We start from the raw sequence: 24,056 nt of genomic DNA on the forward strand, positions 1-24,056 counted from the left end.
TCGTGTGCCAGGCACCAGGCTCTCCAGTGGGACAGGGTGAGGAGGAAGCCACCTGTGCCATGTCCAACACCACCAGGGTTTGGGGAAGGGCACGAATTTAGGACTCAGCCTCTGGCATTTTAGTGACATGCCCAGGGGAAATCAAGGAGAAGGAATCCTTGGGAATGGATCAGAGAAAGGCAGCAGGATGGGAAGACACCTGTGAACTCTTCCTACCTCCTCCTTGGGGTTCTCCTGACAAGGCAGTGGTAGAGTAATTAATACATTCACTAATTAATCAAAACCAACATCTTCCCAATTAGATTCTGGGCCAAATTTTAAGGAGATCTGACTGGGGGGAGGGTTGGTTTGCTGGGTTTTTTTTTTTCCTTCTTTCATCCAAGCAGCCTCAGCCGGCCAAATTTTTCTTTTTCTCTCCCCTATTTTGGCTTCCCAAGGTTGTGATTTTTCCCAAGTGGACAACTGGAAATACACAACCCTGAGTTCAGCCCTGTCCCCCTGCCACCACCTGAATACTGTGTGCAAAATCATCCTGCTCCTTCCACACCTCTGGAAGTGCACAAACACCTTGGCTTTTCCTCCCCACATTTGTAACAGCAGTTCCAATTAAAGAAGAGAAGGAAATACAATTCTCTAACATTTTGCTTTTACTCCTTCATGGAATCTTTCCAACGCAACTTCACAAAAGCAATGTAAATAAAGTCTCTTTTTTTTCTTCTAAAAAGAAGATCATGTTCCACAGATTCCGTAGTGCAATTCGTTATCTGGTAGAAAAAAAATATCTTCTTCAGCTCCATGGAGGAAAATGCTGGAAACAGTTCCATGGTCTCAATAAAAATAGGAAAGTCTACCCAGGATGGGCTAGAAAGTTTCAGGTATGTGGGACACACAATCCCTACAGTCTGCCTCTAGTTGAAGAGGATGGAATCAGGATCCTGGTTGGCCATCTGTGCAATGTGCTTTAGTACATCCTTTTTGGTAATGATCCCCAGTAGCTTCCTGGAAAATGAAAAAATGCTTTTAAGGCACCAACACCGTCAGAAGGGACCCTGGCAGGGCCACTTGAGTCCCTTGCAGCTGCTGAAGAGTCTTTTGGGATTCAAAGTGACACCCCACAGAAAGTATTGCACCCTCTGAGGGTGGTAAAACACTGACACAGGCTCTCAGAGCAGCTGTGACTACCCCATCCCTGGAAGTGTGCCGGGCCAGGTTGGACAGGGCTTGGAGCTGGGCTGTCACAAGCACCTTTACCAGGCAAGAACTGCTGCAGTATCCAGCCCCAGATGGATCCCAGTCCCCTCTGCCCTGGGAGCAGAGGAGGTTCTGACCCCAGGCCCCGGGCTCCTACCCGTTGTGAGTGACCAGGCACTGGCGCAATCCCAGCTTGCGGAAAATGTCCACCACGATCTCCATGGGCGTCTCGTCTGTCACCGTGAAGGGACTGAGGTCCAGGATGCTCCTGAGCTTCAGCACAGACGGGGAGCTCGGAGGCAGGGGGGGACAGTAGTCAGTGAAACAAATAACTGAGGTGCTTACAATCCCATCCTGCTTCTTACAGGCATTTTCTGAAAAGAGAAATATTTAAATCAATATCAGCACTCTTTTCCAAACAGAGGAGCGTTCCTGTTCCTCAGCTCACATTTAATGGCCTTAGAAATCCTCTCCTTCCCTTTGCCAGAGCTGTTCCCATCCAAGGAGGGCGTGATAGGTTTCCAGCCTTTCTTCTAAGGGAACCATGGAATCATTAATGTTGGATCAGATCCTTAAGACCATCCAGTCCAACTGTCGACCAGCACCACCACCATGGTCACCACAAACCCATGTCCTAAAGTGCCACATCCACACATTTTTTTGAACACTTCCAGGGATGGTGACTCCAGGACAGCCTCTGCCAGGACTGGACAACCCTTTCCATGAAAAAATTTTCCCCAATATCCAACCTAAACCTCACCTGGGCACAGCTTCAGGTCTTGTCCTGCCACTCGTTACCTGGGAGAACCTCCAAGATCTCCCAAGTTCCACTGCAGGATCAGCACATCAGCTTTGCCCAAAGCCAAGGTTGTTGCATCTCATTGTACTCCGGCCAGGTAAATACAAGTTCTGGAGACCTTTTAACTTCCCAATTTTTAGAGGAGGTAAATAAAATGCTTTGTACCTTTATGAGTCACTGATTTGGGTCCCATGCAGAGCAGTTAAAGGACTATTTTTAAGCATTCAATGATTGGCACAGGCTCCATGGACGTCATCAGGGTCAGGAATGGAGAACAAGTCAAGTACTGGCCATCCCTCAGACCTTCACAGCAATGCACACAGAGATACTGTGGGTACCTACCACACTGCAATCTGATATCAGCATTCCAAGGCTTCCTGGGAAGGGCCAGGTCCAGCAGCCCAAAAACCAGCTGGATATTCAGAATACTTCAGAATATTTGGGATATTTGATCATGAAAACCCAAATCCCATCCTGTGCCTCACTGTGCACAGCTTGGGGACAGGACCACTCTTAATGAATCCCTGGAGATTCCAAGGAACCCAAGTGCAGAAACTCAAGTGTACAACAGAAGGCAGGCAATGCACATAAATATCCTGATGCCCTTGTTCCTGTATTTTATTCCATATTGTCCCAGACAACCAGTGACAGGGCAATAGGACACAGCCTCAGGCTGTGCCAGGGGAGGTTCAAGTTGGACATCAGCAGGAATTTCTTCACAAGAAAGCTTGCTAACATTGGAAGAGGCTGTCCAGGGAGCTTGAGTCCCTATCCTTGGAGGTGTCCAGGGAAGGCCTGGATGTGGCACTCAGTGCTCTGGGCTGGTGACAAGGTGGAGATCGGACACAAGTTGGACTCAATGATCCTGGAGGGCTTTTCCAACCTAAATGATCCTGTGACAAGCCACCCTGTCCTTCACATCCAAGGCAAGCAGAGCCCACCCACACTGCTCAGGGATGCACCAGCTGGCCCAGCCACCAGCACCAGGAGTGTGTGACCTCCCCAGGTCAGTGACAGCTGGCATTAATGACATCACCTTCACCTGGGCAGTGCCACCCCTTACCGATGGAAATTATGAGGTCTCTCCTGAGGACAAAGCCCACCAGGCGCTGGGACGTCCGGGACACCACCACAGGGTAGCCGCTGTAGGTGGTGCTGGTGACAATGGTCTCCACATCCTCCACGGTCATGGAGTCCTGCGTGATGACCGTCAGGGGAGGGTCGTTCTCGCACAGCCGCATCACGTCCATGGCCCGCGTCTTGTGCGAGAACTCCTCCTTAGCCTCCAGGAAGGGGTACCCGTTCAGGCGGATGTGGGCGTCGTAAATCCCCTCCCGGCCGATGGCGTCGGCCACCCACTTGCTGGTCATGGCTGCTGCCATTAGGGGCACGATGTACTCCAGGCCCCCGGTGAGCTCGAACATGATGACCACCAGCGACACGGTCATCCGGGTCACACCCCCTGCCAACACAGCTCAGGTCACTCTGGGATTGTGTCACACCAGTCCCCACCTCTAGAGAAGGGTGGTGCCAGCACAGCTGGACTGCCCCGTTCAGCAGCGCCAAACACAATCAGAACAGCACCAAAACCTCTGTCCCTGCCACAGCACCAGGCCCTGGCACGGAGCTCAGGGTCTCTGCGGAATTTTCTCTTGGCATGTTTTAATTACACTTTTAAGATTCAAGTCCTAAAACTACTCCCAAATGTTTTACAGGAGTTTTGTTCCAATACCCATTCCCCAAAGGGGCACAGACCCTTCAGTGCTGCCCAGCAGCAAACAGAACCATTAATGAAGTCAAAGTGTATTTATCTTCCATCAATTACATGCAAACAATCCCAGAAAGGTCTGGGTTTGAAGGAACCTTGAAGTCTATCTCATTCCAACCCCTGTCACAGGCAAAGACACCTCCCACTAGACTGGGCTGCTCAAACAAGGTGTATCCCCTCTAAAAAGGCCAAAGATGGGGTTTGGTGGCATGTTTTTAGAGGTGAGTTTCTCCTGATAAAGTAGTCCATTAGGACTCCTGTACTATTCCATGGATGAAGGGACTGGGAATTGTAAAAGTGAAGTTCAGTCATGTGCACCCAGTCTCTCCAACTCAGCCAAGAGGAAGAAGTGTTACCAAAAAACAGAGCACTTAAAAGCAGAATTGCATCACAAGATTTAAGGCCAAAACAGGAAGTAAAATGAATTAAAACCTCAGAGGAAAATTCAAGTCCCTGGGCAGCCTCAACTGTTCTGGCTCCCACTCAGGAGCTCCCCACTGCAGCTGCCCTGCCCAGCACCAGGCTGGAGACAGCAAAAGAACACCACCAGGGTGAGGAACACATGGCACGCTCTGTGACAGAGTTTCCTGAGGTGACACCAGCTCTGATGATCGGCCACAACCACAGCTCTTCAGCCACAGAATCGCTAGCCACAGAATCGTCACAGAATGAGATAGTCTTTAAGATCCCTCCCAGCCCAAACCATTCTGTGGTTCAATGATTAAGGCAGGGATAACCTCTAAGATCAGGGAGTCCAACCATTCACCCACCACACCACCTCTTCACGTGGCCAACCAAGGCCCAGCCCCAGCATGGCCCCAGGCAGCCCCAGCTTACCCAGACAGGCGGCGGCGCCCACCATGGCATAGAGGCCAGGGGTGATGCAGTCGGCCCCCTGGCTGCACCAGCCGCTGAAGATGGCCCAGTCGTGGTAGAAGGCCAGCTGCTCCACGGCCACCCCCAGCAGCCGGCCCACAATGGCCCCCACGGCCATGCTGGGGATGAAGAGCCCCGAGGGCACCTGTGGGAACACGGGGCAGTGAGCAGCAGAGCCCAGGGACTGCACAGAGGAGTGGTGGAACTTCAAACCAGAGTGAGGCAGAGGCTTTGCTGGAGCTGAGCTGGAAGGGACATTGGAAAAGTCATCTAGTCCAACCCCCCTGCAATGAGCAGGGACATAAAAACTGTCCACCAGCTCCATCCACTGCAGGAAAGCTCACACCTGGGAACTACACCTGCAGCTCCAGAGGCTGCACCAAACAACTTCCAAACCCTCTGAGCAAGGAACGGCTCCAATTATGCATTAACAAATTAAGACACTGATTGCTTTGCAATTAGCTCTTTCATCTAAATCACATATTTATCAAAAAAGCTTGAGGCAGGACAATTTAGGAGCGTTCTGTGTCTGGAAAATGGGATGTGGAGCCCTGAGGCGGCAGTTTTGTGACTGCATTTGGTGCCCACAGTCAGACTGGAAGGTTTCTACTGCCCTCAGATCCAAGCAGCAGGACAAACAACTGCAGTCTGTCCCCTTCTGACAGAGCTTGGGAGACACATGTCTGGTTAGGGAGGAAATAAAACTTTAAGGGTCCTGAAGAGCATGGGAAGAACATGAGCTCCTTTACAGGCAACCCTCACCTTCATGCCAAAGGTGAAGATGGTGATGAAGACCTTCATGATGAGGGCCAGTGCCAGCTGCCACATGGCCATGTATATGCCAGGGCCAGCAGCGCGGTCAGGCAGATCGTCCCCCTTGGTGCTGTTGAAATCGTTCACGTACTCGCAGAGCTTGGACGAGTCCAAAATCCCACAGTCATTGAAGAGCTCTGAGATCAGCTCACTGGTGCTCATCCTGGTGTACTTGTTGGGGAAGGCCAGGATGGCCGTGATGGCCATCACCACAAACACCTCCAGAACCGGGTACTTGCCCAGACGCATTGTCTTGCGCCGCCTGCACCAGGCAATGTTGCTGCAGATGAAGCTCCCCAGAGCCCACCAAATATTCCCAGCAGGATGAAGGGCACCAGCTCCAGCAGATACCATGGCATGTGGAACTCCACGTAGAAGAGCACGAGGCGGCTGTTGCCAAAAGGGTTGATAGAACGCAGGGTGAAGGCAGCAACCAGCGCAGCAAAGAAGGAGCGCCAGAGGGTCTTCAGAGGGAAGTAGTAACTCACCTGAAGAGGAGAACAAAGCACATTTGGTCACCTGAGCACTTAACACAACCCCACTGCAGGGAGTAAAGCCAGGACAGAGATCCATGAACACTGGCTCATTCCCTGCTCTGCAGCCAAGCACCCCAGGCTTGCTCTGGAGCTCCAGTTCAATGAGGACTTCAGTGAGTGGGATCCGTCGTGGCCTGCAGCACATGCATGTGTCCTCTGTGATCCCTGGAGCAACTCACTTGGGTAATACAACCTGTTACACATCAGCCATGAGCTGAATTGAGAGAATTTTGTGGCTCTGCAAGGTCCAAAGTACCAAACAGCAGTGCCTGCCATCACTGCCACCAACTATTGGCCTGCTGAGCAAATCCATCCCTGCCTTCCTCTGAAATCCATCCTGGTACTCCCCTGAGCTAAACAGCAATAGTCCTTTCACATCCAGATCAACAGATTAAGGATTAGGTCCTTGGGAAAAAAAGAGGATTGATAAACCAGAAAAGTTTGTTCCCATGTGTAGATGCAGAAGAAGAGATTACAAGTTACCTCACCCCTGATAAATCACAGTTGTACTAATTACCAAAGAAGAACAGCCTCGCCCTTAATGGGTTGCAGCTGTGACTACTTAAGATAAGTGTGATAGAAGGGGTGGGTTGGGCAGTCACGGAGAGCCTGGAGGAAGAGGACCTTGAGGAGGCAGAGGAGCCCTGAGGAAGAAGGAACAATCCAAAGAGAGACAAAGAAGAATGAAACAAGGAAGAGAGTTGCTGCTGCAAAAGATCTGCTGTGAGATCAGTCTGGGTCTGATAGACTTAGAGCCTGCTGTTGGAGCCTGCAGTCGTAGTGCACCTAGGTAAAAGCCTGTGGTCAGAGGCAGCAAGGAAATACTTGCAGTCATATTCCAGCAGGAAATAGCCAGCAGTCAGTCTGTCAGAGAAGCCAACAGCAGGAGTTTGCTGTAGTCAGTCATGATGGCTAAAGTGTAAAGAAGAATAAACTGGGACCCTTTTCATGTTGTTAAATGAGAGTCTGTGTCTTGGCTCATTTTTACCCCTAACAAGAGGTCTGCTGTAACACCCAGGTACCCTGGGACATAGCTGTCAGGAGAGTAGACAAGGGAAAATGGCCTCAAGCTGTGCCAGGGGAGGGTCAGGTTGGACATCAGGAGGAATTTCTCCACAGGCTGTGTTTCTAACCCACAGCATTCCAAGGTTACCTCCTCCAGGCTGAAGAGCACTCCTCCAATGGGAGCTCCAAAAGCCACAGACACACCGGCAGCAGCAGCTGCTGACAGCACCTGAGGGACAGACAGAGGCACTCAGACTTCTCAGCCCTCCAAACGACCCCCCTTTTTTGGTGGTACGTCTTCACTTAAATTTGCACAATGTTTATCTACAGCACAGTCAGCTAGGTCTGACCTGCTTTAAGACAGCAGGGAAAAGGTGGAGTGAGCCAATTCCACGAGAAGGAGCTCCAAAAAAAAAAATCAGTTAGCATAACAGGACCATTTACCCCAAAACAGAACCATTTACCCTCAGCCCCAGAACCCCAAGCCCACTTGACCTCCCCAGGCTGGAATCCCCATGCACCTCCCTGCGCTTGGCCTTGTTCTTGCGGTACTTGGTGAAGAGGTGGCACAGGATGCTCCCAGAGCAGCAGGCCACGTGGACCAGGGGCCCCTCCTTGCCCAGGCTCAGCCCCGAGGACATGGCCAGCACCAGGGTGATGGTTTTGATGACCAGCGTCCACTTGCCCAGGTAGCCTCTAATGATGAAACCACTTAAGATAGTTTTGATCTGGAAGTCAAGCACACAAAGCTCTACAGGCTTTCATTCAAGCCCTGGTCAGAGCTCCTGATTTACTGAACATTCTCAATCCTGCCCTTTCCTACAGCTTTCAAGAGTCCCCCTGAGCTATCAAAAGTGAGAGTCCATAAAAATATCTCTCCACACAAAGGCAGGAGCAGCCATCTGAGTCCTTCCCTGAGGGCCACTATCCCTGCTGGAGGAACACCTAAGCAGTACCTCCTGCAGCAACACCAAAACATCTGATTTTCCAAGGGACTGCATGAAGACTTTAGTATTAGACATGTTTCAAACAGCTTGGAAAAACACCTACTATGAAGCCATCATCTAAAGTGGAATATATTATTCCATAACATGCATGTGTAAATTTTAGGTGGTGGATCCCACCTGAAAAACAACCCACTCTCGTTCTCACTCACCTCTGGGATCCCTGAGCCACAGGCATAGGGAGCAAAGCCCTTCACCAGGAGCACAGCAAGGAGGGAGAACATCAAGGCCCAAATAATGTACATTAAGTAGTTGAGGATATATGCAAAGGCCTCCTGAAACATAGAGGAAATTGCTAAAATCAGATGGTTTCAACTGAAACCACATCAGACCTGGGCACTGAAGTGAGCACGGGGAATCAGCAGGACACCACACAGAGTTATCAGCTAAAAATGGAGAGACCTGCCCTAAGTCTGACCTTTCAAGGCCAAGTTCCATTTGCTGGGTTAGCAATCATGGCATTCCCCAGAATGGGCAAAATACCCTCCAACAGCACATCCTGGACACACCAGTGGCACACTGCACCTGTAAATGTGGCAGTGTTTTGCCTTCCCACATCCCCTCCAAGGACAACACCCATATAACCTGTTTATTGACGCTCCTTTAGCGCCCCAACAATGAACCACTGAACCACTCAGAGCTTGGACTTCTGGCATCCACATCACCCCAGGGATGTTACAGGCTGGGCAAACAGGGAATTCAGCACCAAAAGCAGCTCCAGGTGCCCATCACCTCTCCATGGCCAAGGATCAGCTGGGACCAGCTCTTCCACTCAGGACACTTGTCCCTGTCAGTGAAGGTGGTGTTGGATTTCCAGCAGCAGTGCTCATGGTTGAACCAGAACCCTGCCAAACACACTCCTTCCTTCAGATCTGTCATCCAGTGGGCAGAGATGTCGATCAGACCTGCCAAGGAACCTGGTTTAAAGGGAAAAAACCCCAAATAATTTAATGAGCAGACTAAAACACCTGAAGGTCACAGCCTGCCCCACCAATTTTGGACTCACCTCCCAACACATAGAGCAGTGTGGTATTTCTGCCTACAAATCACTTTTATTCTATCAAGAGCTAAATGAGAGGATTTGCCTAGTTTTGAATAATTTCAATATATTGAAAAGAGCAAGTCAGGAAACAGAGCATGGCTGATGATGCTTCAAAGGTTGACTGTGTCCAAACCCTCCCCTGCATCACCAGCAATTAATTCTTCTCAGTAACTGTTTGTTAAATACAGCACAGCAGCAGTGGGAGGGCAGAGAGAGATGTCCCACATTCCTGGGGGACTCAGACAAAATGTGTCACCAGGATTCAGGAGCTGTACCAACAACAGCAACACTGTGACAGGAATAACTCTGAATTTGGAGAAAACATTTCCAACCCTAATTCAAAAAAAGAAAAATAAAGGAGGGGAAAGTTACAACTGTGCCAAGTAAAACAAGGCAAGCAGAGCCAGCACAGAAGGGAAGTCAGGTTTTAAGAGGAATCTTCAAGTCACTTTTGTTAATAACTCCTCCAATCCCAAAACCCCCACACCAAGGCAGAGGCCAGGGACCTCTGATCCATAGAAGCAAGTGGCAGCACAAGCTCAGAGGCTGCAATAAACATCCAGCAAATCCCCCAATTAATGACCAACTGGCCAGCAGCCTTCCGGGTAAACATTAACACGAGATTTCACCCCATCCCCCGTGACAGATGCTTGCTGCTTCCTATCGGGAAGATTTGTATCCAAGTGATTTATTCCTGCTGCCCTGGGGCCAAAGTTTGTTTCTAAGTAATATAAAAGGTCTCAGCCAGCTGAATTCTGAAAGACACCTGATTTCCAAGCAATACCTCTCCCTTTTTATATCTAAGTATAGATGGAAAAACATCAAACAATAAGAAACTCTTGCTGGCAGTCCCTGGCATTAATCCCTTCAGTACTCATGAGGAGCATTCAGCACAGACACTTCCAGTGTTTCAATCAGCTCTGCTTTAATGAATGTTTTTTATTCATTTCAGAATTCTATGCCAGCAGCAGGCCCAGAGCAGTGTCCAGGACATCTCTCAGCCTCAGTTTTGTATTTTGGTTTTGCACAAACACAGGCTGAAAGCACTTAAAAATGTCAGCACAAGTCCTCACTCCAAAATCCTGCTGCTCCAAGGATCAGCCAGGCCTTGGGGAGGAATGGATCCTGATGCTGCAGTGCAGGAATTAGTTTTACCTGGAGGTTTGTCCTCACCTGCCAACAAACCAATAAGGAGCATCAACAGCCAGCCAGAGAAGGCATCGTTCACGCTGTGCAGCAGGGCCCAGGTGGACTCTTTGCTTCTGTTGGTGATCTGGGAAAGGGTTTGCAGAAAGAAATAAAAACCTGTGAGGACTCTGATCCACTGTGGTGTAAATGCTCTAAAACTACTTGGTGACACTGTGACTCTGCTTTGAGGAGGGAGAGAAAAAGCATCTGACAGTGGCTGCTCCTACAGCTCGGGGTATGGGCAGGAGAATGGATCAAGGATCATGGAATCACAGAACGGGCTGGGTGGGAAGGGACCTTAAAGATCACTTAGCACCACCCCCTGTCATGGGCAGGGACACCTTCCACTATCCCAAGCTCCATCCAACCTGGTCTGGAACACTTGCAAGGATGGGGCAGCCACAGCTTCTGTGGGCACCTGTGCCAGAGTCAGAACAATACAGACAGAGATTGGGGTCTCAGATTTAATGCCAGCAGAGAGGAATGGTCCAGCTGGGAAGTGGGCACTGGTGGCACTGGGAAGTGGGACTCAGCCCTGTCCCAGATGCCCAGGATGGCTGAGGCCTGTCAGTCTCACTGCTCCTGACAGGCAGACAAAGGATGACAGAACAGCCATTGTGTGCCCAGCTGCCTCTTCCAAGGGAAACATTCCAGCTCCCCACTGTTATTCCCTGTGAGGAAGCAAGGCAGGAGCAGGCTGGGGACATGGGTGTTCAGCTAAAACCCCCATTTGCATTCTGAGCAGATTCCTTTAATTGCAGAGTGAAGTCCTGGGAAGGAATTCTGGAAGAACTGAACCCAGTCTCCTCAAACAAAAAAATTCCAATAGAAAGAGCACCATTCACCAGTGCAAATGTGAGAGCAGAAAATCAGGCTGGTTGTGTTCTCCAAACCCCCATTTGGAATAAATCAAAACCTTCAGAAGAGAAGTAGCAACCAAAGAAACGGCAACAAGTTTGATTTAGTGCTCTTTTTCCTCAAACTGAACTCTCAGCCCCCATCCTAAGGGCAATCCCTCCACCCCAGGGGTCTCCAAGAAGAGCCTCCCTACCCCAGCAAGAGTCACACGTTAATTATCCTGCAGTGAGGAGGAGGAGGGATTTTTACCTCCCTGTGCCTGTCTCGATCCCTGGACTTCTCTCGCACCCAGTCTATGGTGTTAAAATCTTCGTAGGCGCCCACACCAGGCAGAGGCTCCTCCAGGAAATCCGTCATGGTGCTCGTGCCATTCATCCCTCCTCCATTATATGAGGAGAAGCCTGGTGGGGGAGGAAGGGGGAAAATTGAGCATTTCTTAGTTTTCCCTCTTTTTATAAAAAACCAAAACTCATATAGGAGGAAAACCAAAGATTTCAATGGAAATAAAGAGCTACTGAGGTGTTTCCTGAGCTGAATACCATGGGTACATGCTCCCAGGTGATCTGTGCCAGGTACACCCTCCCCAGCTTCAGCAGATCACCTGGAGATGGGGTTGCTCCTAGAAATGACTGTTCAGAGCAAAGTAAATCACCATCAGCATCTAGATGGTGCCTTTTCCCCAAATCCAGGACTTGCCAGGAGGATATTTTGCCATTTGAGGCAAACAGATGGGAGAGGGAGAGGATAAAAGGAATATATAAGACTTCCAACAGAGCTGAAGGGTATCCCAGGTGGATCTGGCAAGGATGAGAGCAGGATGGGCAGGAAGGCATGGATGGGAGCAGGGATACAGGGAAAGCAAAGCATCCAGTGGGGCCTGGAAAGCAGAAAATGGTACCAAATGGGGGCTTGGCAAAACACCAAACTGGGACTTGCAGCCTCCCTCAGGTGAGAACTCAGCCAAACCACTGGGCTTCCAGTTTAACCTGCTCCAGCCCATGGAAAACAATAGCTTGGGTATACGTTCCCAAAATTCTGGTTCTGGAAGACACTGAGTGTTTGCAGTCATTCAGAGGGAAAAACAGAAGAGCGAAAACCAAAATCCAGTCAAAACTGGAAGGTGGGGGGAAGAGGAGGGTTAAAACTCCCAGACAGAAGGATAATAGTTGATACTTGAGCATATTTAGCTTGCAGATATCATGGGTGCAAAGGTGTCTCCAAATGGGAAAAAGAAGGAATTCAAAGAGCTGCCCTCTGCCCCATCATCTGAAGCAGGAAGGGAAAAGAGCTGTGAAGTCTTCCCAAGCCCATCTCCCAGATTGCCACAGCTGCAGGAAAACAACATGAGTCATGTACAGAAAAATAACCCACTTAAAACAGCTCCTCGCTTCACCTGGGACAAATAAAAAAAAAGGTGGAGTTCTGCAGAGTTCTTCCAAATGCTGACTGCACAGGCTGTGAGGCTCAACTGCACTGGGAGGAAAATGAGGCACATTTTCTGTGAGGAATCCCTGGTTTTAACAGCATTTTTGAGACCAGAAGCTTGGAAATGCAAAATTAGTATCAAGGCTTCCAGAGATTTCCCCCATGGAAATATCCCCACAGGAAATCCTAGATGCTGCTCTCTAAATCTGATGGATCAGAACCTCCTGGAATAAACCATCCTGACAGCAACATGAGCAAGGGGAGAACATGGAACACTGAAGTGCCTGGAACTCCTCCTGGCACCTGGCTGGTGCTGCTCCAAGGACATGAGAGCTACCTGGCACAGGTATCCAGGGAACAAACAGAGGCCTCATCCTCGTCACCTGAACAAGTCCCACCTGCAGCCCAGAGCAGGAGCTGGGTGTGCTCCCACAGGAATGACCACCTCTCCCAGAAGCACCCCAATCATCCCTGACTCTGTGCTGCAGACAGAAGGCTCTCTCTGGCTATTCCCTTTTTTTTTTCTGTTCCCTAGCTACCAAATCTTTCCTAAAGATAAAAGATACAGCTGTCTTAAAGAAAAGTATTAATGAAGGAGAATTAACCAAGCTGATAGAACACCCTGAGAAGTATTTTCTGCAAGAAGATGAGATCAAGCACATTCCATGCTCACTCTCCTGGAATAACAGCCCAGACCAGTGACTTTGAGCGGTCCTGGGAACACTCTCCCAGCTCAAAGGTTGCCCTGGAGCACCAGGAACCAGACCCTGAGGCACAATGCAAGCACAGAGCTGCAATGACAGAGGGGCTGCAAGTCCTGGTACCGCCAGTAAGGCCCTGATGGCAGCTGCAGGATCCCTCAGGCACAGCCCCTGTGATCCCATCCCATCCACAGCCCCAGTGAGTCCACGGGCAGATGGGATGGGCTGATCCCACTCCAGACCAGGCAGGTGCAGGTTGGAGCCTGATCCTGCTCTCCAGGATCCCTGCTCAGCCCAGCCTGCCCTCCTACACCACCAGGATTTCTATTCCCAAAGGAGAATCTCGAGGTCTCCAGCCACATACAATTGTTCATTTGACAGATGATAATGAGAAAACATCTTTATATTTTTTCCAGGGGTAATCCAGAACTATGAAATGGCTGACAGCCATAAATATTTATAAATATCATGTTTCCTGCCTCAGCTTGCTGCAAATCAAGGATCCTAGGATTCCCAGATAGGAATAAAGGAGGAAAATGAGCTCCGTGATGCCCTGCCAAAACACATCCAAGATGATTGCACAGATCTCCTGTTGTAGATGTCGGTGAACCCAATGGGAAGAATGATGATGTCTAACTCCATTTCAGAAGGCTGAATGATTGCTTTATTATAATTATGTTATAATACATTAATATGCTATATAAAAGAGGATACTAAATACTACATGCTACTTTCTCTAACTATCATATCTAACTAACTCACAACTCGTGACCCTGTTCGCCAGAGTCCAGACACAGGTGGATCCGATTGGCTCTCAGACCCAAACAATCCACCATGGTCCAACCAAGCGCTCACTCTGGGTAAACAATTCTCCAAACACATTCCACAAGAGAAAAAAAAGGAACAGAAATAGAAATTGTTTTCTCTTTCATTTCTCTCTGTGCACCTCAATAAAAAATCCTGAGAGAGAGAGAAATGTGCTTGCCACAATCTCCCTGTTTGTAACATCCAGATCTCCAAATCAGAGACAGTGAGTGAAAAGTGACCCTGTTACAGCTCATTTCAAACAGAGTTTTCTCAGTGTTCTGATCACTCCCTGGAAGGGGTTAATTAATGCTCCACTTCAGACCTTGCCGGGCTTAGGAAAACCAGGTTGCACTTGGTGAAGTTCCAGGCTGTGCCATGTGCCACCCTACAAAGCCACAGCGTTTGCTGACTGTCCTGCCAGTGGCAAGGGGACAGCCATGGCACCTGGAGAGCTCCGTGGCTGCTTCCCTGCTCCAGCAAATCCCAGAAATGCAGGGGGTTCACAGGACAGTGAACAAACAACCATTACACAGCAGAAATCCCACAGCCCACCCAGCCGGATCCACCACCCTCATCCTGGCTCTGCTGCCCCACAGCGTGCACGGACACAGGAGACACATTCCCCTTGGCTCACATCTCCTTTTCCTCCCTGGAAGGGTCTCCTCACCCTGGCTCAGCCACTCCCCATCCCGCAGGAGCAGCTCTGGGGGTCTGTCCGTGCCGTGGCCGGGCGCAGGGGGACATTCCCGGGGCTCACAGCGGTACTTCGCGCATCCTCCTCCTCCGGGCTCTGCCGGGCCGATCCCGCAGCGCTGCTGGGCCCTCCCCGCCCCTGGCGTCACCGGCACCGTCACCAGGGCCAGCCCCTGCAACTGCCGGGGACACCGTCACCAGGGCCAGCCCCTGCAACTGCCGGGGACACCGTCACCAGGGCCAGCCCCTGCAACTGACTGCCGGGGAGACCGTCACCAGGGCCAGCCCTTGTAACTGCCGGGGAGACCGTCACCAGGGCCAGCCCCTGCAACTGACTGCCGGAAACACCGTCACCAGGGCCAGCCCCTGCAACTGCCAGGGGACACTGTCACCAGAGCCAGCTCCTGCAACTGACTGCCGGGGACACCGTCACCAGGGCCAGCCCCTGCAACCCATCAGGGGGACACTGTCACCAGAGCCAGCCCCTGCAACTGCCAGGGGACACTGTCACCAGAGCCAGCCCCTGCAACTGACTGCCGGGGACACCGTCACCAGGGCCAGCCCCTGCAACTGCCAGGGGACACTGTCACCAGAGCCAGCCCCTGCAACTGACTGCCGAGGACACCGTCACCAGGGCCAGCCCCTGCAACTGCCAGGGGACACCGTCATCAGAGCCAGCTCCTGCAACTGCCAGGGGGACGCTGTCACCAGGGCCAGCCCCTGCAACTGCCAGGGGGACACTGTCACCAGGACCAGCCCCTGCAACTGCCAGGGGGCACCGTTACCAGGGCCAGCCCCTGCAACCCATCACGGGGACAGCATCACCAGAGCCAGCTCCTGCAACTGCCAGGGGGACACTGTCACCAGGGCCAGCCCCTGCAGCTGCGGGGACACTGTCACCAGGGCCAGCCCCTGCAGCTGCCAGGGGACACTGTCACCAGAGCCAGCTCCTGCAACTGCCAGGGGGACACTGTCACCAGGGCCAGCCCCTGCAACCCATCAGGGGGACACTGTCACCAGGGCCAGCCCCTGCAACTGACTGCCAAGGACACCGTTACCAGGGCCAGCCCCTGCAACCCATCAGGGGGACACCGTCACCAGAGCCAGTTCCTGCAACTGCCAGGGGGACACCGTTACCAGGGCCAGCCCCTGCAACCCATCAGGGGGACAGCATCACCAGAGCCAGCTCCTGCAACTGCCAGGGGGACACTGTCACCAGGGCCAGCCCCTGCAACCCATTAGGGGGACACTGTCACCAGGACCAGCCCCTGCAACTGCCAGGGGGACACTGTCACCAGGACCAGCCCCTGCAACTGCCAGGGGGCACCGTTACCAGGGCCAGCCCCTGCAACCCATCAGGGGGACACCGTCACCAGAGCCAGTTCCTGCAACTGCCAGGGGGACACTGTCACCAGGGCCAGCCCCTGCAGCTGCGGGGATACTGTCACCAGGGCCAGCCCCTGCAGCTGCCAGGGGACACTGTCACCAGAGTCAGCCCCTGCAACTGCCAGGGGACACCGTTACCAGGGCCAGCCCCTGCAACTGCCAGGGGACACTGTTACCAGAGCCAGCCCCTGCAACTGCCAGGGGACAATGTCACCAGGGCCAGCCCTGCACCCCACCAGGGGACACCGCTGGACCCACTCCCATGGCTCCAGCTCCTTCCTCTGCTGGGCCCCAGGGCTGGGGCAGCTCTGCAGGTGGGGTCTCACCTAAGCAGGGCAGAACCCCCCCTTCCCTGGTACCCATGCTGGGCCATCAGCCCAGGGCACCGGGGGTTTCAAGCATCATGGCCAGGGCAAGTTGAGCTTCTCCTCCACCAACAGCCCCAAGCCCTTCTCCTCAGAGCTGCTCTCCATCCATTGTGGCCCCAGGCTGGATTTGTTCCTGCGATTACCCCGACCCAGCTGCCAGTTCTGCTTCACCCGACAGCCCAGCCCCAAAGATCCACCAAACCCGACCCTTAACCATGGAGGGACACCCAGCACTCTGCTCACCATCTCCTACATGGGATGCTCCTGGCACCCCAGACTGGGACACTCCCTGCTCTGCAGCCCATTCCCAAAGCTCTGGCCCAAGTCATGATGCAGCACAGGAAAGCACATTTATCAGCAGTCTCCTGACAGTGGTGGGTCAGTCACTGATGTACTGACAGACAAACCCCTTTCTTTTCCCACCAGCAGACATTTTCCTTACTTAATCACTCCCAGGAACGCTCTTTGCTCACTGTCTTTCCAGCAGGCAGGCACTGGATTTTCCTTTTGTCCTCTGGGCACAGTCAGACTTCAAAGGCTCTCCCAACACATGAGCAACCTTTATCTCACCTTTATTCAATGCACACAGAGCTCAAAGGGGGTGGTGATTAAGTTGCTCGGGCTCCAGTTTGCTGGTGATAACTTGTCATTCAGACATTGTCTGGGAGGCTGAAACTCTGCACACTCCCCACATTGACTTTAGTCTCCCTGATAAAAGCTACTGGGTTCTGTGTGAGGTCAAGGAGGAAGGCGGATGAAGAAACCAGGGGAGATGAGCCATCTCAAGGCTCCCACTTCAGTTTTAATTTATTTTTAATTTAAGATGGAGAATAACTCGCTCTAAATCCTGTTTCTCCTTATAAGCACCAGGGAGTCATTCAGAGTAAACTGGGCACACAGACCTCTGATCATGGAGTCACAAACAGGTTTGAGTTGGAAGGGACTTAGTGTGGCAAGCACATTTCTCTCTCTCTCAGGATTTTTTATTGAGGTGCACAGAGAGAAATGAAAGAGGAAACAATTTCTATTTCTGCTCTATGTTTTTCTCTTGTGGAATGTGTTTGGAGAATTGTTTACCTGGAGTGAGCTCTTGGTTGGATCATGGTGGATTGTTTGGGCCTGAGAGCCAATCGGATCCACCTGTGTCTGGGCTCTGGAGAACAGGGTCACGAGTTGTGAGTTAGTTAGATATGATAGTTAGAGAAAGTAGCATGTAGTATTTAGTATCCTCTTTTATATAGCATATTAATGTATTATAACATAATTATAATAAAGCAATCATTCAGCCTTCTGAAATGGAATTAGACATCATCATTCTTCCCATTGGGTTCGCCGACATCTACAACAAGTGGTGACCCCGAACGTTGGATGAAGAACCAGGACCTGGATCGGTCCACAGCCGTGATTTAACACGGGAAAGGAGGTGAACCCTCTTGAAAAGGCATGTCCGACGTCCCTGCGAGGGATAGGGGAGGTAAGACGCCGTGGGAACCCTTTCTATTGGACCAGGTGCAGCCCCGAGCAGTTTGCCGTAACTGGATGCCTCTGCCTTCCTTTGAAAGGTACTGATTTTCTCATAATAGTACTACCCCGATCTAGGGTGGACTTTAACCTTGGGAAGAGATGTCTGCAGATTTCGACATTGGTTTGTCTTGTGTACATGGCCCTATACTTGCCCTCTGGAGAGATTTGGCTCGGGTCAATGGAATTTCTATCCCTGATGATGATTTTTTGGAGTTTCTTGAATATGCAGACACTCGTGTTTTTTTCGGGGATCTGGCTTTTTCCCTGAATACAGAGGCTTGGAGATCCCTGTATTTCCTCATCAGGCAAAGCATCATGCGAGATCTCTGGGCGTTTCGATACATGAAAGTTTATTTAGATCTTCTTCCGATAGTCCAGAAATGGACCCCTTTTCCGATAATCCAGTCTTTGCTGCAGGTGCCCCCCCGCGAAAAGGGGGGGGCAGAGCCTTTGTCCGTGGCTCAGAAGTTTTCTTCTGCTTCTGCGCAGAGGGAGCATCCCCCACCTCCTCCTCCTCCTCCTCCTGCAGCGTGTGAGCCCCGCCTCCACGTCCCTTCGGAGGGTGCGGGGCCGCTCCCGGCGGAGGCGGAGACGCCGCTCCGCCCGCCGGTTTCCCCGCCTGCAGCCGTGCCTCCTCCTCCTCCTGCCCATTCGGAGCTGGGAGACACAGCCGCCGCTGAGAGCCAGCCTGAAGCCACCTCGGCAGGGGCGGAGACGCCGCCTGCGCCGGCTCCCGCGCCGGCCCCTGCCTCGGAGTTGTCAGCCCCGCCTCCGGCACCGCCCGTCATCGCTCCCGCGGCGGCGGCTGCGCCCCCTGTGCCAGCGGCTGATCCCTCCACAGCGGTCGGTTCCGCCGCGCCGGTGGTCCCGCTCGCCGGCTCGGAGCCTGTTCCCGATGCGAGCTGTGATGATATAGAAGACCCCCAGCCTGCGGCGCCGGCCGATGACCTCCCCGCGCCGGCTCCGCCGCCGACATCGGCTGTGATGCGCGCCTCGCCGCCCGCACCGGCCCCCGCGCCGGCCCCGCTGGTCCCGGCTGCCCCGCCGCCTCCCGCGGCTTTCGCCGGGTCGCCAGGCGCTGCCAGCAGCAGCGAGCAGCAGCAGCCTGGGGCCGCGTTGGAGCGGACCCCGCCGTTTCCAATCAGCCCGGGGTCCCCTCCCAGCCTGTTCTCTGCTGCTGGCGCTCCTCGGCAGCTCCTTGCAGCTGCCGCGAAAGTGAAAGTTATGAAGTTTAGTGCCTTTCTGGGGAACAGTGTTTTTCTTGGTCCAATTCTTGCTTGGGTGGGGGATTCTCGCCGGAGCTCGAGGCCCCTCGCCCCTCCCGCTCCCGTTTGGGGGGCGGGGGGGATGAGTTCCGGGAATGCTGCCGCTGGCATTGTGACCGGAGAGCGTGGGGGTGCTGCGGCCAGGGGTCAGAGAGCTGCGTGGCGGCCCAACCGTGCCGCAGGTCCTGAGAATCAACACTTCTCTGGGAAAAACACCTTCTCTGCTGAGCCCTGGGGCAGTTCTTGTGCCATGCCCTCGTTTGAGGAGCGGGGTCAACCGCGTCCTGAGAGGCTGTGGCTGCGGCCACGGCCAGGCGCGGTGCGGGATGAACACAATGCTGGAAGACTTGCCGTGACACTGGCCGCGTGGTGGGGGCGGGCTGTGAAGATGAAGATCCCGCCCCGCCGGTCGGGCTGGGACCGATTGGTCCAGCCCCCGGCCGGAGGGCCCCGTGTGCCCCTCGGCCGGGTTTGGGATCTTGGCTCCGCCCGCATGGACCGGGGCCGCCAGCTGCGCAGGGTCTTAAAGCCTGCTACTTGCTGGGCATTCTGATTCCGAGATTAAAAAAAAAAAAAAAAATTTGGTGATGGTTTTTGCACAAGAAAGGTATGTTTGCATGGTTGACAATCAGCCCAGAGTTGGTTTTATCAGTTGTTGCAGTCTCTGGGATGACATTCAGTGTTTTGGTATTAGATAATTATATGATGTCACATTTGGTTTTTGTTTATGGGTTTTTAATTGTTGTTTGTACTTTCTTCAGTTGTTTTGTTTCAGGATTCAGCAGTTCTCTGTTTCAGCATTGAGAAGGACTTTTGAGGATGTCAAGATCAACGTTTCCAATCAATGGACACCTTCTCCCGAGAATCAGTTGTTTGGACTTGAAATTTGAGCATTATTTTAATTGTTGTTTGGGTTTTTATGTTGTAAGTTTTGTTTTAGAGATTTGATAGATGGTTTGCAGGTAAAGGATCTCTTTGAACATTCCACATCAGCATTTGATTTGGCTTTTGATTGATAACTAGCAAATTGATAAGGGGACCTCTTGAGATGTGTTTGCTCTCTTTTGTAGGACCCTGCAGAAGAATTGCAGATGCATTTTTTTTTTAATTTAATTTTTTTTAAATTTATACTAAAATGGTGATATGTGGCAAGCACATTTCTCTCTCTCTCAGGATTTTTTATTGAGGTGCACAGAGAGAAATGAAAGAGGAAACAATTTCTATTTCTGTTCCTTTTTTTTCTCTTGTGGAATGTGTTTGGAGAATTGTTTACCTGGAGTGAGCTCTTGGTTGGATCATGGTGGATTGTTTGGGCCTGAGAGCCAATCGGATCCACCTGTGTCTGGGCTCTGGAGAACAGGGTCACGAGTTGTGAGTTAGTTAGATATGATAGTTAGAGAAAGTAGCATGTAGTATTTAGTATCCTCTTTTATATAGCATATTAATGTATTATAACATAATTATAATAAAGCAATCATTCAGCCTTCTGAAATGCAATTAGACATCATCATTCTTCCCATTGGGTTCGCCGACATCTACAACAACTTAGATCTTATCTGCTTTCACCCTAGCCAGGGGCAGAGACACCATCCCCGATCAGGGCCTCAGCTACCTCAAGTGACCCTAGTCCGGGCCGCAGTTGACCTCAAGTGACCCCAATTGACCTCAAGTGACCCCAGTCAGGGCCTCAGATAACCTCAAGTGACCCAAAATGACCTCGAGTGACCCCGGTCACGGCCTCAGATGACCTCAAGTGACCCAAAATGACCTCTAGTGACCCCACTCAGGGCCTCAGGTCACCTCAAGTGAACCCAATCAGGGCCTCTAGTGACCCCAGGCAGGGCCTCAGATGACCTCAAGTGACCCCAGTCAGGGCCTCATATGACATCAAGTGACCCAAAATGACCTCTACTGACCCCAGTTGGGGCGTCAGGTGATCTCAAGTGACCCCAAATGACCTCAAGTGACCCCGGTCAGGGCCTCAGATGAACTCAAGTGACCCCAAATGGCCTCAAGTGACCCCATTCAGGGCCTCATATGACCTCAATTGATCCCAAATGACCTCAAGTGACCCCAGTCAGGGCCTCAGATGCCCTCATGTTTCCACAAATGACCTCAAGTGGCCCCAGTCAGGGCCTCAGATGATGTCAAGTGAACCAAAATGAACTCTAGTGACCTCAGGCAGGGCATCAGATGACCTCAAGTGACCCAAATCAGGGCCTCAAGTGACCCCGGTGAGGTCCTCAGATAACCTCAAGTGACCAGAAATGACCTCAAGTGACCCCACTCAGGGCCTCAGGTCACCTCAAGTGACCCCAAATGACCTGAAGTGACCCAAGTCAGGGCCTCAGATGACCCCAAGTCACCCCAAATGACCCCAGGCAGGGCCTCAGGTGACCTCAAGTGACCACAGTCAGAGCCTCAGGTGACCTCAAGTGACCGTGGTTAGGACCTCAGATGACCTCAAGTGACTCCAAATGACCTCAAGTGACTCTGGTCAGGGCCTCAGATGATTTCAAGTGACCCCAAATGACCTCAAGCGTGCCTAGTCAGGAACTCAGATGACCTCAAGTGACTCCAAATTACCTCAAATGACCCCGGTCAGGGCCTCAGATGACCTCAAGTGACCCCAGTCAGGGCCTCATATAACCTTAAGTGACCCCAAAAGACCTCAAGTGACCCCGGGCAAGGCCTCAGATAATCTCAAGTGACCAAAAATGACCGTAAGTGACCCCAGTCAGGGCATCAGGAGATTTCAAGTGACCCCAAATGACCTCAAGTGACCCCAAATTACCTCAAGTTACCCGAGTCAGGGCCTCAGGTGACCTCAAGTGACCCTGGTCTGGGCCTCAGATAACCTCATGTGACCCCAAATGACCTCAAGTGACCCCGGTCTGGGCCTCAGATGACCTCAAGTGACCCCAAATATCCTCAAGTGACCCCAGTAAGGTCCTCAGATGACCTCAAGTAACCCCAAATGTCCTCAAGTGACTCTGTTCAGGGCCTCAGAGGACCTCAAGTGATCCCAAATGACCATAAGTGTCCCAGCCAGGGCATCAGATGACCTCGAGTGAAACTAAAAGACCTCAAGTGAACACAGTCAGGGCCTCAGATGACTTCTAGCGACCCAAAATGACACCAAGTGACCGCGGTCAGGGCCTCAGATGACCTCATGTGAACCCAGTTGACCACAAGTGACCCCAGTCAAGGTCTCAGGGGACCTCAAGTGACTCCAAATGACCTCAAGTGACCCAAGTCAGGGCCTCAGATGACCTCAAGTGACCCCAAATAACCTCAAGTGACCCCGGTCAGGGCTTCAGGTCGCCTCAAGTGACCGCAGTCAGGACCTCAGATGTCCTCAAAAGACCCTAAATGACCTCAAGTGACCCGAGAAAATGCCGGTCAGGGCCTCAGATGACCTCATGTGACCCAAATGACCTCAAATGAAACCGGTCAAGCCCTCAGGCGACATCAAGTGACCTCGGTAAGGGCGCCAGGTGACCTCAAGTGACCCCAAATGACCCCAAATGACCTCAAGTGACCCCGGTCAGGGCCTCAGATGTCCTCAAGTGTCCCAAAATGACCTCAAGTGACTCCGGTAAGGGCTTCAGATGACCTCAAGTGATCCCAAATGACCTCAAGTGACCACAGTCAGGGCCTCAGATGACCTCAAGTGACCCAAATGACATCAGGTGACCCCATTCAGGACCTCAGATGCCCTCAAGTGACCCCAAATGACCTCAAGAGACCTGTTCTTCTTTACCCGCCTTCCCTGCCTGCAACCCCACGGCGGGTGGCAGCGCCTGGCTGAAGCGGGCAACAGTGCTGCCGCCTTGTGGCCAGAGTTTAATAATGCAGCCCTCCACCGAGATCCTCCTGCAGCCGCCATCTTGGGAGTGTCTTGGCTGGGACGCTTTTGACCTTCTCAAAATGTCACCAAAAAAGAAAAGGCGGGAAATTCGCCTCAGGTGCAATCAAGTGACCTCAAATGACCTCTAGTGACCACAGTCAAGGCCTCAGATGACCTCAAATGACCCTAAATGACCTCAAGTAGCCCCGGTCAGGGCCTCAGCTGTCCTCAAATGACCCTAAATGACCTCAAGTGACCCCAAAACACACCAGTCAGGGCCTCAGGTGACTACAAGTGACCCCAAATTTCTTCAATTGACCCCGGTCAAAGCATCAGGTGAACTCAAGCGACCCCAAATGACCTCAAATGATGGAACTCAGGGCCTCACATGACCTCAAATGACCCATATCAGGACCTCAGGTGACCTCAAGCGACCGTGGTCATGACTTCAGATGTCCTCAAATGACCCTAAATTACCTCATGTGACCCTAAAAATCACCAGTCAGGGCCTCAGAGGACCTCATGTGACCCCAAATGACCGCAAGTAACCCCGGTCAAGGGCTTAGGTGACCTCAAGTCACCCCAAATGTCCTGAAGTGACCCAAGTCAGGGCCTCAGATGACCTCAAGTATGACCTCAAGTGACCCCGGTCAGGGCCTCCGGTGAACTCAAGTGACTCTCAATGACCTCAAGTGACCCCGGTCTGGGCCTCAGGTGACCTCAAGTGATCCCAAATGACCTCAGGTTCCCCCAGCCAGGGCTTCAGATGACCTCAACTGAAACCAAATGCCCTCAAGTGACCCCAGTCAGGGCCTCAGCTGACCTCATATTTCCCCAAATGAACTCAAGTGACTCTGGTCACGGCCTCAGATGACCTCGTGTGACCCCAATTGACCACAAGTGAACCCAGTCAAGGCGTCCAGGCACCTCAAGTCACCCCAAATGACCTGAAGTGAC

The 24,056-nt window shown here is 52.0% G+C and overlaps 2 protein-coding genes across 2 annotated transcripts; one reads left to right on the forward strand and one right to left on the reverse strand.

Moving 5' to 3' along the window:
• Positions 1 to 624: 624 nt before the first annotated feature.
• LOC128814404 (H(+)/Cl(-) exchange transporter 5-like) lies at positions 625 to 14,900 on the reverse strand. The gene is given in 13 exon segments (XM_053990214.1): positions 625 to 999; positions 1,349 to 1,565; positions 3,054 to 3,452; positions 4,596 to 4,779; positions 5,397 to 5,740; positions 5,743 to 5,935; positions 7,137 to 7,217; positions 7,510 to 7,716; positions 8,145 to 8,267; positions 8,725 to 8,909; positions 10,208 to 10,307; positions 11,330 to 11,481; positions 14,681 to 14,900. Coding segments are annotated over 12 exon segments (2,250 nt in total). The 5' UTR covers positions 11,456 to 11,481; positions 14,681 to 14,900; the 3' UTR covers positions 625 to 908.
• A 3,099-nt stretch (positions 14,901 to 17,999) lies between these two features.
• LOC128814561 (uncharacterized) lies at positions 18,000 to 20,731 on the forward strand. Its single transcript, XM_053990505.1, has 4 exons — positions 18,000 to 18,022; positions 18,474 to 18,546; positions 18,642 to 19,205; positions 20,011 to 20,731. Exons 1-4 carry the CDS (start codon positions 18,000 to 18,002, stop codon positions 20,137 to 20,139), a joined length of 789 nt encoding a protein of 262 aa, XP_053846480.1. The 3' UTR covers positions 20,140 to 20,731.
• Positions 20,732 to 24,056: the final 3,325 nt, after the last annotated feature.

The sequence above is a fragment of the Vidua macroura genome, chromosome 14 (genome assembly GCF_024509145.1).
Source record: "Vidua macroura isolate BioBank_ID:100142 chromosome 14, ASM2450914v1, whole genome shotgun sequence".
Taxonomy (NCBI): Eukaryota; Metazoa; Chordata; class Aves; order Passeriformes; family Viduidae; genus Vidua; species Vidua macroura.

Excerpts from the sequence above, each read along its gene's own strand:
- LOC128814561 (XM_053990505.1), top strand. The coding sequence starts at position 18,000 with ATGCCTCTGCCTTCCTTTGAAAG. Across the intron at positions 18,023-18,473 it reads CCTCTGCCTTCCTTTGAAAG|AGGGAGCATCCCCCACCTCC; the intron begins GTACTGATTTTC and ends GCTTCTGCGCAG. Across the intron at positions 18,547-18,641 it reads CCTCCACGTCCCTTCGGAGG|CTGGGAGACACAGCCGCCGC; the intron begins GTGCGGGGCCGC and ends GCCCATTCGGAG.